The sequence below is a fragment of the Sus scrofa genome, chromosome 11 (assembly GCF_054392235.1).
Source record: "Sus scrofa isolate SSC_HxYL_T2T_F1_AM1 chromosome 11, Sscrofa_HxYL_maternal_Yorkshire_Landrace_v2.0, whole genome shotgun sequence".
In the NCBI taxonomy this organism is placed as follows: domain Eukaryota; kingdom Metazoa; phylum Chordata; class Mammalia; order Artiodactyla; family Suidae; genus Sus; species Sus scrofa.
In genome coordinates, this window is record NC_139393.1 from 72,086,649 (window position 1) to 72,104,411 (window position 17,763).

Below are 17,763 nucleotides of genomic sequence, written 5' to 3' on the forward strand. Positions count from 1 at the left end.
TCCTTCCATCAACCCCACTCTCACCTGGGTCCGGATAGAACTACAGGCAGCTTCATGGAAATGGCTAAGTCTCTGAAGTCAGATCTGAGTTATCACATCTGTAGGACAAGATACCACCACCTCCCCTCTGTTAGAGCGACACCACGTGGCCTGAGTGTTACTCGTGGAGCACCTTCCTCACACCGCCTACAGGGCTTAGAGCTCCCACACCCCTCAGCTCTGTGCAAAGGCTTTGTTAAACCCCCAAGCCCCATTCAGACTACAGTGTTAAGGTTGTGTGAATTCCTGATGTTCCCATTCAGACTACAGTGTTAAGGTTGTGTGAATTCCTGATGTGTCCTCATGACAACTGCACCTTCTAGAAGGTAGAGGAAGCTCAGGGAGGCAACGTGACCTAATTCTAAACAGCAAAGAAGTAGGGAGACTTAGTATCATGTTGGAGTTTTCTTTACAAATTAGAAAACAGAAGCAACCTACATCTTTCCCTGGTAGATCTTTAGACCCGAAATAGTCCAGATTTTCCCCTCAAACTCTCAAATTTCCTGGATGTTCCCTGACAGCACTTGCATCACAAATGGGCTGAGGACCAATCAGGATAAGATGTAAAGGGTCTGCAGAATGAGAGTGATCTGTGCTGTGTGGGAATCTGAACCCACAGAGTCCAAAGTCATGGAAAGTCTAACCTACAATCTCTCTCTTATGCACATGTGCATGCACATGTGAGCACACACACATCCTGCCCCACCCACACCTCTTCTGCAGATTCTTGGCAGACCTGCCTTCAACCTGCACCTTGTTGTTAAGGCCCAGCCATGAAGCTTCGTCTCTGGAGGCTCATAATTGCAAAGGGCACAGAGCGCTTGTTACCAGACCCCTCATGGAGATCCTGAAGAGTGAACCAGGGAAATGAACTTTAATTACAATTCTCTGCTTGGAGCTCACCTGTGTTGCTGTCTCAGTGAGGGCAGCGGCCTCGGCCTCCCCCAGGTGTTGCACCATCTTGTAAAATAGGCTGTTTCTATTTTGCAGCAACTTATACGGCCGACTGAATTCTACCCGTCTTCCTGAATCCAAAACCTAAAAATCAGCGGAAGGAAACCTACTATCAGACAATGTTTCCCAGTAACATAGTATAACTCAGACAATATTTTATTGCACATGGATATGTTCACTAATTGAAACTTAAAAGGAAGAGGAAGGGGTTCTTACTCTGCTTTCTACTTACTAGTGGCTTTGCTTCAGGGTGCTGGAGAGAAGAAAGAGTCTGAAACAATTGGCCCAAATGATACAGCTATAAACATAGTTCTGATGTTAAGTGGTACTGAGTTCTTCATTTAGGTCATTTTTAAACTAAATGTATTTTAACAGAAGATGCTGAAACTCTGAACAGAACATAGGTTGTTTTTCCATATTAAGTATTGCAGTTAATTCTGCCCCATGGTATTTAACCAGAAACATTAACAAAGTCTCTTACAGGCCACTTTCCTGTTAACCTTTTGTTTACCACAGTGAAGTATTGCTAAGGGAAATCTGCTCAAAAGAACTGAAGAATAATTGAATCTGTCACAGTCACATAATAATTTAAATGTCCTCCAAGTGGGCATGCCAATTTAGATGCCCTGGATGAATAACTTAACTTAATCATAGTACAATGTAACATAACTACTCCTCCTGACGTTGAAATTAAGAAAACAATGCAATTTTAAAACACAGGTCTCCACACCTCTTGGGTCAATTAATCTATGAGAGAGCAGGCAAGACTAGATAATGGATAAAAGACAGTCTCTTCAGCAAGTGGCACTGGGAGAGCTGAACAGCTACGTGGAAATCAAGGAAACTAGAACACACCTTCACATCATATACAAAAATAAACTCAGATGGTGTAAAGACTTAACTATAACACATGATACCATAAAACTCCTAGGAGAGAACATAGGCAAAATATTCTTGGACATAAATTTTAGCAGTATTTATTTATATTAGTCTCCTAAAGTAAAATAAATAAAAGCAAAAATAAACAAATGGGACCTAATCAAGCTTAAAAACTTTTGCACAGCAAAGGAAACCACCAACAAAATGAAAAGACATTCTAAGGAATGTGATAAAATATTTTCAATGATGTGACAAACAAGGGGTTAATACCCCAAATACAAAAACACCTCATATAACTCATTTTCCAAAAAAAAGAGGCAACCCAATAAAAAAAATGGGCAGAAGTCCTAAAGAGACATTTCTCCAAAGAAGACACAGAGATGACCAACAGGCACATGAAAAGATGCTCAACATCACTAAGTCTTAGAGAAATGCTAATCTAAGCAATAATGAGGTATCACTTCCCCAATCACCAAAGCCTACAATTAATAAGTGCTGGGGAAGGTATGGAGAAAAGGGAACCCTCCTAGACTGTTAGTGGGAATGTAAACTGGAGCTATCATTTTGGAAAACGGTATGACGTTTCCTTAAAAAGTTTAAAATAGACCTTCCATAAAATCCAGCAATCTCACTCCTGGGCATAAATCCAGAAAAGATGAAACCCCTAATTCAGAAAGATACACACACCCCAAAGTTCACAGCAGCATTCTCTACAAAAGCCAAGAGTTGGAAACAACCCAAGTGTCCATCAACATATGACAAGTTTAAGAAGAAGGGGTACATATATACAATGGATATTTCTCACCCATAAAAAAGGATGAAATAGTGCCATTTGCATCAACGTGGATGGACCTAGAGAATATCATACTAAGTGAAGTGAGTCAGAAAAAGACAAAATATGGTATCACTTACATATGGAATCTAAAAAATAATAAAATACAAAGGAATCTATATTCAAAACAGACTCACAGACACAGAAACCAAACTGAGGTTACCAAAAGGGAAAGGGAGGGGTTATAAATGAGGACGATAGGATCAATAGACACAAACTACTACACATAAAAATTAGCAAAAAGGATTTCCTATATAACACAGGGAACTATATCCAATACCCTGTAATAACCTATAATGGAAAATCTTCTAAAAAATATGTATAGCAATTACTTTGCTGTATACCTGAAACTAACACAATACTGTAAATCAACTGTACTTCGATTTTTAAAAAACAGTAAATAACACGTGGCTAAAACACATTTGAGGAAAACAAGGATATTTTCACTAATTCTGTATTGATTCAGAACACATTTACTGCATATTTAACTGCATGGATGGCATTACGCCAGAAACTGTGGAAGAGGCAGACACAGCCCCTGCCTTCAGGGAGCCTGTACTGAAAGGAGAGAGAAGAAAACCTTCAAGTGTTTATGATGCAAGAAAAAAAGCACGACAAGGAGCAGGTTCATAGTAGAAGAGGTGACTTCAGGTCACAGGTTGACCTGAAGGTCCTCTGAACAACCTTCAAGGAGGACAGAGGGCAGGGAACTGGGCCTTGAAGAATGGACAGACGTGGACATGCAGACACGAGGCGGGTGGGTGGACAGTGGTCTTTCCAGACACAGGGAACCACATGAGCCAGGAGGGCTGGAGGCGAGCCTGGCAGCTTTTTAAGGGCAGGGTGTACTGTTTCCTTGTTCACTGCTGCATCTCGGGGCCCTGACATTGTACATGACAGGTAAGAGGCACAGAGTACAGGCCGCCTGAAAGGCAAATACAAAGGAAATGAAGTTCAGGGCATGACTGGCTGACCTCCCAATGGTGCAGCCTGGTAAGACTGTAGGGTGAGACCAAGGGGGGAACCAGTCCAGCCGGCCTGGGAGACAGTTCAGGCAGTGGGATGCAGGGGTTCCAGGACGAGGGATGTGGACGGGGAGGACTACAGGTTGACGGCCACAGGCCAGAGGGAGAGAGAGAGGAAAATGAGGGAGAGAAAAACCAGGGTTGAGGATGGAGACTTGAAACTCACTGATGGTCAAATACTGGACAAGAGAGAGAAGAGAAGGTGCAGTCCGAGGGGAGGGGGAGTGAAAGGAGCAGGAGGGCAGCGCCCCAAGGCTCAGGTCAGGGGCTCCAGGAGCTGCGATGGGGCCCAGACTGAAAAAAGGCCTAGAATAGAATTTTACCCACGTGGCCTTTACATTTACCGGTTTGATCAAAGTATCTAGATATTTCAGAAGGAATAAACAGAAAGTGACTCTAAATTTTCTCAAATGTACAGAAAAATTAGTGTAAACTTGATTTTTTAGTTTAATATCCTTTTATATCTATAAGAAAAGGCTCCTGTAATCTCCCGCTGTGTCCCCACTCTTCCTGTAACCCAAGTTAAACTATAAACTGACCACGCATTCAAGGGGGTGCGATAACACCCCCTCAACCCCAGGCTCTCTCCAGGAACGCCAACCTTGAATTGCTCACCACCCTGTGGAAGGTTAAGGAAAATACAGTATATGAGATGAGTCAGGCAGTTACAGAAGCTCAGTGAAGAGTGTTTATCAGGCCTGTGTATCTGCAGATAATCCAGGTAACTGTCCCAGACATAAACATCTAAGGGACCCACTGCAAACTAGTTTGCTCCACTGACACTGGCAGGATGCCATCAGTGACAATGGGGTGGCTGCAGGGAGGGGTGGGGGCAGGACAGGGTGGAGGAAAAGCCAACGATAGGAAAGAGATGCTGCGAACAGCTTTCAATATGGGGACACCCAGTGAAGGGAGACCCCACTTAGTGACAAGCAGAGAGGGGGAGGGGAAGGTATGAGTGTCAGGCCTCTGTCTCTGGCTGCCAGGTGACATGGGGACAGTTATCCAACCTTGGATGGTGGGTCCATCACTGGTAAAGTGGGTGCCTATGACTTTCTCAGTGACTGGACAACGTAGCAAGTATTAACGCAAGACCTTTCTGAGGTCTTAAACAACAAAACCCTCTTCTCAGCTGGGGAATGAGGGGATGGCAAGGCCATGGTGACTCCACGCTGCTCTCCCAGAGCTGCTGCTTTTACATGGAAGCCCCCCCATAAAGGATTTCCTCTCCCAGATTGTGCTTCTATCTTCCCTCTGGAAACTGGAATGATATCTCTTGGTATGTTTTTAAAGAGCTTTTCTCTTCTAAATGTTTTAACTGCAGCCAGTAGGCTTATGAAAGAAACATTCCATGAAGGTGAAATATAGAATTTAAAGAAAACTCTAGTTAGGTGTGAGCTGTTTTTGTGCTTTTCAGGTGGGTATGTTACAACAGTTTCTGGTTTTCATTTCACTGGGAAAAACTACCAAGAAGAGACTTGCATTGAGGAAGAAGGAAAAGGACATAAAACCACAAGACTGCCTGTAGACAGAAGAGGTAGAACCTGAGCTTCCTGGCCCTGGTTCGGGTCCTTCATTTCCAAAGAATCCTCGAACTGCTGGCAGTGAAAATGCTGAACACAGGCAACAATAGAGTTGGAGCAACAGCAGATTTTCACCTGCTTCCTGTGCTCACACTACCAGGGAGAATCTGGGGGTGTGGGGGGGTGCTTATGAAGACAGGAGTGTGCAGGGATCGGAGGAAAAGCTGTGCTACCGGCTGAAGAGAGAATAGGTCACAAGCGACCAGGTGGTCCTAAAAACTACAAGAAGCAGCCTTCAATGCGGGGACAGTGGTAACTCTTAGGAAAGAGAGGATTTCTAATTTGTCTTGTTCTCCTGTTTAGTGATAACGGAGTAAATAAGGAAGATTAAATTATGTGTCATTATGACTACACCATGTTTAATAAAGGTGAAATTGACAGAACATCTTTGTAAAACAGAATTCTAAGTCTCACCCATCAATGGTGTGTCATGAAGCAAAACTGAATGAATCCCTTTGGAGATCTAACACATAAAGCTACCTACCAGGTCACGGTTGTTTACCAACCAGACTTCTCTTTGATTTACTTACAGTAAACAAAACCATATCATCCATCTTCATGCAGAGGTAGTCACCAGTGCAGGAAAATCTAATAATTACAGCTTAAGCACTTGCAGTGACTGGACTTTAAGGTGACAACACTGATGGTTATGCCCTTCATCAGCGTCCATCACTCCCCAGCCACTCCCCCAACCCAGAGGCTGGCTGCCTGCCCTCTGCAGCATTAAGCTTTGCAGCTGATGGACTTGTCTTTATGTCCTTAAACCTTTCGGAACAGACAATCACCTGCTTTCTGGAAAGGAAACAGGTACAGGCATTGCTCGTAGACATTGCAGGTTCAGTTCCAGAACACCACAATGAAGGCACCATCGTAATAAAGTGAGTCACATGATTCTCTGGTGTCCCAGGGCACAGAGAAGTTATGTTTACATTCTACGGTAGCCTATCAAGTGTGAACTGGCATTGAGTCTTAAAAAACAATGTATAGACCTTAACATAAAAATAATTTATTGCTAAGAAATGGTAGCCATCATTGGAGCCTTCGGCAAGCCATAGTAAAAACATCAGAGATCAGTGACCATAGATCAGCATGCAAATATAATGATGGTGGAAAAGTTTTTGAAAGACTGTGAAGAGTATCAAAATGTGACAGACACAGAGACGTGGAGTGAGCAAGTGCTGTTGGAAAAATGGCACCCACAGACTGGTCTGACTTCACGTTGCGACAAACCTTCAATTTTTAAAAACAAATGCAGTATCTACAATAAAATAAAGTGTGCCTATATTTTTTTAAGCAAGCAAGAGAAAATTGCCTCAAAAATCACAGGTTGAGAGAGCATTATTTATGGTATTTTTGCTGAATTGAAAGCCAGTTGGTAACCAGAAGCTCCAGAACAAAATTAACAGTTTACACTTGGGATGCATGAAGCACACAGGACAGCTCCTCCGCTGTGAACCTAGGGCATCCATGTCTCTTGGGTGTCCTGAGATCTAATCCTGCCACTCCCACCAAGGAAGTCAGCAGCTACACCGCCTCAGACGAAGATGTAACAAGTGGCCAAGTTTACATCTCCTGGTGGGACCTCCCTGTGACATCACTGATGGCCTGGGAGCCCAACACTGAAGGTCTCCCAACACAAGAGAGGGAAGGGCAGCTCCACAATGACGGGCACGGTCACCACAGAAAACAAGGTCTATCATCGCAAAAGTGACAGGCTCCGAAGGGAATCCTTGCATTTCCCTTCTCCCTCCTTCTTCCCCCTTCACCCCCATGCTCAGGCCCCACCCCCAGAATCCGGCATCCACTCCTCTCTCTGCCCTCAGATCTCACGTTCAATCCATCACATAGTCCCCTTGGATCCACCTCAATATCTACCCCAAATCCAACCATCTCACCATCTCCACTGCCAGCACCTTCACCTAAGCCACCAACAGTCATGAGAGGGCACAACTGTAAGAGAATGAACACAGCATCTGGAGAACTGTAGACCACCAGCGTGGTTTTAGCTCTAAAGGAGAGAGGGAGAGCAGAGTGGGACACAACTAGAAAGGTGAGGAGGGGCCGGGCTGTAAATCGCTTTGTAAACCATGTTAAGGATTTTTTCCAAGTCACTGACCAAGAGAGAAAACTCTGAGTTCATAGAAATTTACCAAGAGGTACTGATGAGTAAAGCATTAAATAAATGGATGTATTTGATTTGGTCTCAAAGCTGACTGGTTACAGGGATACAAGTGTTCACATCCGTGCATGAAGTGCTGATGGATAAGACCTAGGAGTGACCAGCTGACACATCTGCCAAGTCCAATCCTTCCTCACTGTTGTCCTAACTGATCATATATTCTGAGGTGACAGTATTTGTAAGAATTAGATACAACAAAAGGAACCAGCTACTGTCAATGCCGTAATACCAAAAATATATCTTCAGGGTACATTCAGGAGCAAAGAGTTTATTTGAATGTACACCTAACTGAGCTCAAGATCAAGCTATCTTTCTGCTGCTGCCTCTAAAGCCTAACAATGGGCTTTAAACAGGTAAATTTCCCAGCATTATTTATTTACTGTGGAAGAAGGATGTTTTGGGGGACCGTCTGGGAAATACAATGCTGAGAGTTAAGAACAACAAAGTGAGAGATAAAGTAAAAATAAAAGGTTACCTTTCCAATTAGCATTCAAGAACACAAAAGGGGGGACTAAAAATGCCTGTCGCTGAACAAATTTCTGGAATTGAGTCACTGTCCTACACTCACAGAATGTCACCCAGTCCCTCACAAAAGTCTGCAGGTAGGTCCCGCTTCCTGTGACGTTCTAGCCCAGATGACCGACCAACTGCTTGGAGCCTAGAGCAGCCCGAGGCTCCTGGTTGGGGAGCCCCACTCCTGTCGTCTCATCCCCAGAGCTCACCCCTGTACACGTCCAGCTCGGGAGTGAGGCTAGAGGCCCTGCCTCAATGCTGACAGTCTGGTATCTTCCCAATGCCCACTGATGAGCCCATCTGACAATGCCTGGGAGGTAGGGTGGAGGGGATATTCCAGAAACTGCCCAAGATGTCAAAAGAGACAGCTCCATTTGCACTGAACAGAAGGAAGTTTGGGTATCACTGACCGTTCATGTGGACCAATAAAATCACAGGTTAACTCCATCTGCGGCCTCTTATGCACATGCAGACTTTCTTTATCTATTTACTTCATCCCTAAGCAGCATCCCTGGACCTGTGGTATCTCCCAATGATAGTTACTTAGCATCCTTAAGATGAGTGAAATCAACTCATTGTCACAGGCTAGGGGTTGACCTTAAAATACTTTCTTTGCATTCCTGCGGGATTATATGCAGCCAAAGGTTTTTTCCTTTGAGGGATGATTTCCTTATCATTTTATAAAGTCACACCCTAACATATATTGAAACTCAGCAAAAACAGAGGGAAAGAACAAAGAAAGAGAGAAGATTAAAAAAGAAAGAGTAAAGGAATAGAGGGAGGAAGGAAGGAAATAGAGCTAAGGAAGGAAATATTAAAAGAGCCAATCACACCTGAAAGGAAGACACTAGACAGACACCCACAGACCAAGCCTGAAGCCTGCTGTGTGTGCAGAGTCCAGATCTGCTGTGTAAGACACTTGCTGGGTGTTTCTCTACAGGCTCTCAGCTCCCCATCTCCCTTCTTTCTACCCTCTCACCTGTGATGCAGAGGCTGGGTCTCTACAAATCTCATTTCAGAGGCTCTGTGACCTGCTCCCCTTTGGGAGGTTCTGCCACTAGGGGGCACTAGAGGGAGACCAAGGGGGGGACTCAGAGCTAATGATCTCCCTGGTCTCTGCTCCTCCTGCAGCATCACCCCAGCAGTGATGACTGCTCCCAGCTCTCTCAGCACATGGAGAACCTGCCTCCTCGGGCTCCCCCACAGACATGACCAGCAGCTAGACGGTGACTTGGAGGATTGAGCGCTGACTCTTTAGAGCCTCTCCTCTCGGTTCTTAGGTCTGGACATCTGTCCTAGGACATGGGAGTTGGTTCCTAAAATTCTTACCCTAGTGTTTCTTTCATTTTTCTATCCCTCAAATTCCTACCTAACAAATTTCCTATATTAAATTCCTCTGTTGAACTACTTTGTTTTTCTCACTAGGCCATTTCTTCTCATGGACTCCCCTCTGACAGCAACAGCTGAGAAATTCTGAACCTTAGCCAACCACCTTGGGGCAGTCTAAATGAGAGGCTAATTTTTTGGATGAAGGGAATCCAAAGATGCTGAAACAACTGTAACACAGCAAAGTGACTGTGTCCCACCATCTGAAATACGAAGCCATTACATGGATTTTGAATATTTTCATGGTTAGCCTTAAAAAAGTGATAATTCAAACAAATTTTTAATATGAAAATATTCAAAAGCACATTCAGAAAGCAGAGTAAGTACCTGAGTTAATGTCAGGAATGAGAAGAGAAACTAAGAGAAAATTAAATTATTGGAGGTTCCTATCATATTTTACAAGGAAGGATGAGTTAAAAAATTGAACATAAACGGAAACAACTGAAATTCCACAGATGAGGCCCTTACCATTACAGATTCGCTGTCAATAACAGTTCTCAACCTGTTTGTGATGGTTAACACAATGGACTGGGCAAATTTCTCACGGACTTTTTTCTTAATTAACTCATCAGTTCTGGAATCAAAGAAGTTGATTTAGTTCAGTAAAGATATGAAAAGCAGACAAAAGACTTAAAAATCATAGGATATTTTAAGACTGTTTTTTAAAAAATAATACTCTAAGACACAATCTTGTTCCTGAAAAACTATTAAAAATTCCCTTAGGAGTTCCCGTCGTGGCGCAGTGGTTAACGAATCCGACTAGGAACCATGAGGTTGCGGGTTCGATCCCTGCCCTTGCTCAGTGGGTTAACGATCCGGCGTTGCTGTGAGCTGTGGTGTAGGTTGCAGACGCGGCTTGGATCCCGCGTTGCTGTGGCTCTGGCGTAGGCCGGTGGCTACAGCTCCAATTAGACCCCTAGCCTGGGAACCTCCATATGCTGCGAGAGCGGCCCAAGAAATAGCAACAATAACAACAACAACAACAACAACAAAAGACAAAAGACAATAAATAAATAAATAAATAAATAAAAATTCCCTTAGAAATTTATTATTTTTCATAAAACAGTGGGAAATAGTCTTCCCTTGAAATTACTTGAAACCATCAGGAGCTAAACTCAGAAATCTCTCTTAGGCTGCTTCATAACAATACGAATACTATATAACCCATTTCGGTTTCTTCTTTTGTTTTCTAGGATTAATGATAACAAGAGATATCTTTTAGTTGGATAAAATTATTAGAAACATTTCTCAGCATCACAAAAGATCTCCCATTTACCACATTTAAAATTTGGATTCCAGGGAGTTCCCGTCTTGGCACATCAGAAATGAATCCGCCTAGGAACCATGAGGATGTGTGTTCCATCCCTGGCCTTGCTCAGTGGGTTAAGGATCCGACATTGCCGTGAGCTGTGGTATAGTTGCAAACGCAGCTCAGATCTGGTGTTGCTATGGTTGTGGTGTAGGCCAACAGCTACAGCTCCAATTGGACCTCTACCCTGGGAACATCCATATGCCACAAGGGAGGCCATAGAAATAGAAAAGACCAAGAAAAAAAAAATTGGATTCCAGGTTTCATGGATCCCAGATCCTACCTTGGATCCACATTAGATGTGGCTTTGTCAATAATCAATATCTGATTTTTCCTGAGAATAGCCCTGGCAAAGGACACCAGCTGTCTCTGTCCAGCACTCAAGTTCGATCCAGATTCTGCTAATTCAGTATTCAGTCTCCCAGGGAGACCTTCAACGGCTTCTTTAAGCTGAACCTGTGGATACAGAAAGAATGACATTTTCCTCAACAAACTGCTACTGAAGTAGACAAGCCTCTTAGACATTCGCGCTCTGAGGGCCTCAGGACTTCCTACATATCTTACATGTGCAGCCAGGTGATGGGGGGAGCTCCTGCCAGTGAGCGATCACTGAGAAAGATGCTAGAGTCAATATAGGACAGAAGGAATTCCTGGAGAAACACAATGATGGGGTGATTTCTCATTCAAAGAGACATCACTGTGGTAACAGGGTCAATTCCAGAAGCATACATAGAAACCACACACTTTGTGAAGTAAACTCAGGTTTATTTGTTTACATAAAGTTCCAAATGCATTTTAAAAAGGCAGTATTATTCTCTACCACTTCCACGACCTCATCATTATTAGAATTCAGAAGCCACTAAATTTTATTTTAATTTTGGCTCCTACAGATGAATTAAGTATAAGTTTAGGCCAAGTTCTACAGTAGCTTTTTTTTTTTAATTTTTTTTTCTTTTTACTACAGCCCCTGCAGCATATGGAAGTTCTCAGGCTGGGGCCAAATCAGAGCTATAGCTGGGTATCTACACCACAGCCACAGCAACACCATATCCGAGCTGCACCTGCGACGTAAGCTGCAGCTTGTATCAACACTGGATACCTAACGCACTGAGTGAGACCAGGGATCCAATCCACATCCTCACAGAGATAATGTCCAGTTTTTAACCTGCTGAGCTACAATGGGAACTCCAAGACAGTTTTTAAAAGAATTTGTCTCCTAATTAACATATCCTCTCTGTCCATGGAAAAATGTATTCTAAGATTCTAGAGTAAATTTACTACCTAAGAATCTATGAAGAGAGATCTCAAGCTGGGAAACAAATAGAAAAATGGCTCAGCACGTAATGAATCCAACTAGTATCCATGAGGATTCAGGTTTGATCACTGGCCCTGCCCAGTGGAGTAAAGATCTGGCGTTGCCTGAGCTGTGGTGTAGGATGCAGGGGCAGCTTGGATCTGGTATTGCTGTGGCTGTAGTGTAGACTAACAGCTGTAGCTCAGATTCTACCCCTGGCCTGGGAATTTCCACATGCCCTGGGAGCGGCCCAAAAGAAAGAAAGAAAGAGGAGTTCCCGTCGTGGCGCAGTGGTTAACGAATCCAACTAGGAACCATGAGGTTGCGGGTTCGGTCCCTGCCCTTGCTCAGTGGGTTAACGATCCGGCGTTGCCGTGAGCTGTGGTGTAGGTTGCAGACGCGGCTCGGATCCTGCGTTGCTGTGGCTCTGGCGTAGGCCGGTGGCTACAGCTCCGATTAGACCCCTAGCCTGGGAACCTCCATATGCCGCGGGAGCGGCCCAAGAAATAGCAACAACAACAAAAAAAAAAGACAAAAAAAAAAAAAAAAAAAAAAAAACTAGGAAAAAAAAAAAAAAAAAAAAAAAAAAAAAAAAAAAAGAAAGAAAGAAAGAAAGAAAGAAAGAAAGAAAGAAAGAAAGAAAGATGATTTACCAGTATTTCCAGGTTTTTTTTCTTTTTTCTTTTTTTAAGGTATCACAATTTTACCATTAAATCTACCCTGTGATTTCAGGATCAGTGTATCATCCTATTTTTCTTTATATTTGATAATTAACTGCTCTCCTTACCTTTCTCTTCCAGAATTTCAGTGTAGAAAGACTCACAAACTTAAATGAAATATGAGAGGTACAATGTTTCAAGTCAGAGAAGATGAAGTAATTGTCTCGATTTAGGAGAATAAAAGCTTCACAGGTGCTTGAATGCAGGGTGAGTGTGTAAAGAATGACTGCTGACATGCCCTCAGGAACCAGAATCACTGGCAGGAAATTGTGAGGCCTCCAGATCCACCCACAGACTTCAGAGCTATCCCTAGAAGGATGACACTAAATGCCAAATGCACCAGTTCAAAATAAGAATGTGAACAGTCACATGAATATGTATTTTAAAAAAATTTTAAGAGGTAAGCCACTCTCTGAAATAATGAGATTGCCAAACATTTAGTACCTTTTTATTAAGTGCTTCTTTTTAAGAGCAAAAAACTGAGCTAGGTACTCTGGGAAATCAGAAGCCTATCTACAGTTCAGAAGTCTAGATAGAGCTTCAGCCATCATAGAATCAATTTGCAAAACTAGGGTGAATACACTAAATAATCTGTATCAAAATATACAAAATATTGAGGTCTACTCAATATTTTGTAATAATCTATATGAGAAAAAAGGATGGATATATGTATATGTAAAAAAAAATTTTTTAAGTCAAAATCCTTTTCATGCAAAGGTAAGGAAATTCAAAGTAGCCCAAAGGGACCCAAGACACATTCAACAGAAAATTCTCTAGAAGTGAATCTTTGCATATAAAAATTGAGCAAAAGATCTGGGTTCTGTTACCTGTATTCATGCTGCAGCAGCAAAATGATATGATTGACAAAAAAAATTATCCTCACATTCCAATTGTATAATTTACCTCTATAAACACTGATAAAACTTAATAGCTTTTCATTGGTATGATCTCATTTATCTTTCAGTTAATAGTGAAAAAACTACTATTGTCTCCACTTAGTAGATGTTCCCTAAGACCTGAGGAATAAAATGAACACTGCAGGATAATTAACGTAATTACTTCACTAGGTCACTTGGTCACTTGGCCATAATTATAACTTCTAGTTTACTGCTTTGCTGAGGACAAGATAATGTCTCTGGTTACACTGGGTTCTAGGAATAAAGCTAAAATGAAAACATAAGGCATCATCTTAGTTTTCATCACCATCGATACACACATTTCCATTTACAGGTGTACCCATGTCACCAATGGTCTCCTAGGAGGTAAATAAAGTCAGTTAAATTCATAAGTCAGTTAAACTTAATTACTGCAGTGCTACCAATGTACATACACTTATACTAACAAGTTAATTACATTTGATAAATTACCTCTTCTAAGGCATTCCACAGTTCCTCATCCGTATGCTCATTAAAGGGATCCAGATTTTTCCTCATTGTTCCGATGAATAAAACAGGTTCCTAAATACCCCAAAATAGTGAATATTATTAACTACACTTTTTATCATGTTCAAATGATTACAGAAACAGAATTAAAATACAGAAAAAGCAAAATTTATCATAATGATTAATAATATGGTTGAAAATGCTTATTTATAAAACAATATCTCTCAATTTTCCACTGTACAAAGTAGGCTCTAAAATATCTTGCAGACAACTGGTCACCAAAAAAGAAAGTGTCGAAATGTGTCATCTTAAGAAAAAACTGAAGAGAAAGGAATAGCGTATGGCCTGGAGCTAAAAGCTGGACTCCTTCAAATGGCAAACTACAGTCTCACCCTGGGAGTGGATGCACTGCCCGGAGCTCTTCCCAACTGGGACTCCAGGTTGCTGTTCACGGGACTCCCCAATGCTGCCTGGATCTGGATGTAGTGTTTCCCCAGTTCGGTGACGTATGAATCTCTATCTCCTACTATTACATCTTAACCAGTGTGCTGGAGTCTTTTGTTAATGACAGCTGCTTTGCTGGTTCAAGAGAACAGGCCAGGGACCCCATTTAAAGTTCAATCACCTGCTTTATAATCGGGGCCTGTCTCTACTGTCACCTCCCTCAACTTCTTCTCTTCAGGAAACTCCCTGAAGAGGATGAAGCTCTGCACAGACTGGGGACTAAAGGGAGATTCTTTGCAGAAAGAGGAGTCCCTCCTCCTGAGCCCCTGCCAGACGCCTGCAGCTGCTTCAGGCTGAGCTGTGATCAGAGCCCTCAGACACGCGGCAGGCCTTAAGGATGTTCTGCTCATCAGCATCAAACCTCTTCTGGTGGTCATAGAAAGAAAAAAAATGAAGTTTATGCATTTCCCACAGCAATAAGGGCTCCCACTTAAGTCTATACTAACAATCTGAAAGGATATATTGGGCAATTACAAGTATTTATTTAGCAGTTTTAGAGGGAAGAGCATACGTTAATAAATATTTATGTGCTACATTTATGATTTTTTTTTTCCTGCTGTACAACATGGTGACCCATTTACACATACATGTATATATTCTTTTTCCTCACATTATCATGTTCCATCATAGGTGACTAGACATAGTTCCCAGGGCTACACAGCAAGATCTCATTGCTAATCCATTCCAAAGGCAACAGTCTGCATCTATTAACCCCAAGCTCCCAGTCCATCCCTCCCCTTCCCCCTTGGCAACCACAAGTCTTTTCTGCAAGTCCATGATTTTCTTTTCTGCAGAAAGATTCCTTTATGCCATATATTAGATTCCAGATATAAGTGATGTGTTTCAAAATCAGTAAATTTCAATAAAAAGTTGAAGGAAAAGAATGATTTATTGCAACATGAACTGATTGAAGCTGTATGTTTCCCTAAAGCCAACAGGCAACTTGGAAACAATGTCTATTTTATTTTGTTTTGTTTTATATTATTTTATTTTATTTATTTATTTTATTTTGCCTTTTAGGGCAAAACAGTGTCTATTTTAATATGCCAATGTATTTTATGGACAGTGTTCATTTGGTTTATACTTTCATCACTTGCCAATAAGAATCCATAGTTATCTTCAAAAGGTAATCAAAGTACTTACAGACATACACTGCAAGGGCAGGTAAGGGTCAAATTAATGGTCATTTCTGACAGATATTATTTAAATTACTTACCTAAGCAATGAAGTTAATAAACTAATTGTATAAATATCCGCAGGCAGAACACGCAGTGTAGACAGACATTTATAGCAGGACACACGACCTTCACCCAAGTACCCAAAAAATTTATTGGCCCACACATATTTTTTCTGAAGGTACACAATTAAACTGCATTTACTAAGAGTTAGCTGGCACAGCAAGTCAGGAAAACAATGCTCTTGTTCAACGTAAAATAGTAAGTGGGACATTAGTTTCCAAACTGTTTTGGAACGTCCCTCGTGGTACAGTGGGTTGAGGATCCAGCATTGCCATGGCTGTGGCACAGGCCACAACTGCTATGCAGGTTCAATACTTTTAAAATGTAATCCTTTGTATGGATTGGGAGGTTGAGATTGGCATATACACACCACTATATACTAAGTCGACTGGTACAAGGACCAACTCTGTATCTCGAGGAAATCTATTCAATATTCTGTGATAGCCCGTATGAGGATAGAATCTGAAGAATGTATGTATGTATATATATACATGGCTGATTCATTTTGCTGTACACCTGATATTAACACAATAGTCACCTATACTCCAATGAAATTTATTAGAAACAAACCAAAAATAAATTTAATCCTTTTTGCCACATTCAGTAGTAATTATTTCTGTTGTAACTAATATAACACAAGTTCATATTAGCTGTGTGACCCAAAACTGGCCGCTCTGAATCAGAGCATTTAGTGTAGTAAGTGGATAATCCCTCAACACAGCTGCAAGACTGAGAACTGCAGTCTTACTGGCCCTTATGTCTGTGCAGCTGGAAGACAAGACCCTCATTAGCTTAAAAAGAAACCCTACCCACTCACCTTCAGAGGCTTAAGGACCTGGGATCAAGGGAAAGCAATCACCAATACAACTGGTGACAAAGGAAGCAGATAAAGCACAACAGTTTGCCCAAATTGTTTCAGTCCCAAACCAGAAAACTGCCCTCCACTAAAATATATCCTCAGGAGTAGCTATTGCTGCTGTTTCCTCAGAGCTACCTTCTCATTTTTAATCTGAGTACCTGACTTAAGGGGTAGCCAGTGTCCCTATTTCAAGACTGAGGGAATCACCGGAAGTCACTGTACATCTTGGCTTCCCTCTTTTTTTCTTTTTAAATCCTGTAACCTCTGAATCAACTGATCATCACCCATAATCAGAAGAAAAGAACACTCTTTGCCAACAAAGGAAAGAGATTTAAGTCCCAAAAAGTCCTCTTTCAGCCTCTCCAAGGAGTGGTTCCATGGGATTTTATAAAGATTTCAGTGTCAGATAAAAAGCACCGCCTGTATTAGGCTTGAATCCAGTTGTCTTTCTTTACCAGTAACAGTACATCCACCTCCTCTTTCTTTGAGTTTTGTTATTAATAAGGAAAAACGGGAAAGCAATCATGTAATCAGGGAGGAGTCTTAAAGAGACAGATCTGGTTCAGTTTCTTCAAACTACTGAAGAAAATGCAGGAATGGAAATACTATTCCTATTTTTAAAATATTCAACTTTTGCTTTGTCTTTTTTTTTAAAAAAAAAAAAACCTCAAATATAAAAAATGAATGTATTTAATAATGATAAAGATGACAGACGTTGTTCAGTGCCAAACTTTGAGTTACAATCATAAATACTCAATTTACATGGGATACCTCTTCAACTGAAAATATTTTCTTTGTGCTAAAGGGATAAAGATCCCTAGGAGTGAAGAATCATCCAAAGAAGTTTTGAAATCCATTTTTCAGATTCTTTCAGGAAAGCAACCTCGCTTCTGTTCCCTTAGTATCATCACAGTTGCTGTTATTTCTGGGGAACACACTTCAGTCTGGAGCACAAAGAACACATACACTGAGGCGGCCCATTGTGGATGGAAAATATTTAGGAAGTGCTTCCAACTTTCGCTTCTTCCTAAATCTGAATACAAATGGAGAAGCCTCCAGTAATTGTTT

At 41.6% G+C, this 17,763-nt stretch overlaps 1 protein-coding gene across 3 annotated transcripts in view; it reads right to left on the reverse strand.

Annotated features, from left to right (window-relative positions):
* Positions 1-17,763, reverse strand: part of LOC100738425 (ATP-binding cassette sub-family C member 4) — a 151,718-nt gene that overhangs the window by 12,029 nt on the left and 121,926 nt on the right. For all 3 annotated transcript variants that reach the window (XM_084982144.1, XM_084982145.1, XM_084982142.1), the window contains 4 exons: positions 14,080-14,169; positions 10,983-11,155; positions 9,859-9,964; positions 943-1,077 (listed from right to left, as the gene is read on the reverse strand). In XM_084982144.1, coding sequence (XP_084838270.1) covers positions 943-1,077; positions 9,859-9,964; positions 10,983-11,155; positions 14,080-14,169 — 504 coding nt within the window. The remainder of the gene's footprint in view (positions 1-942; positions 1,078-9,858; positions 9,965-10,982; positions 11,156-14,079; positions 14,170-17,763) is intronic.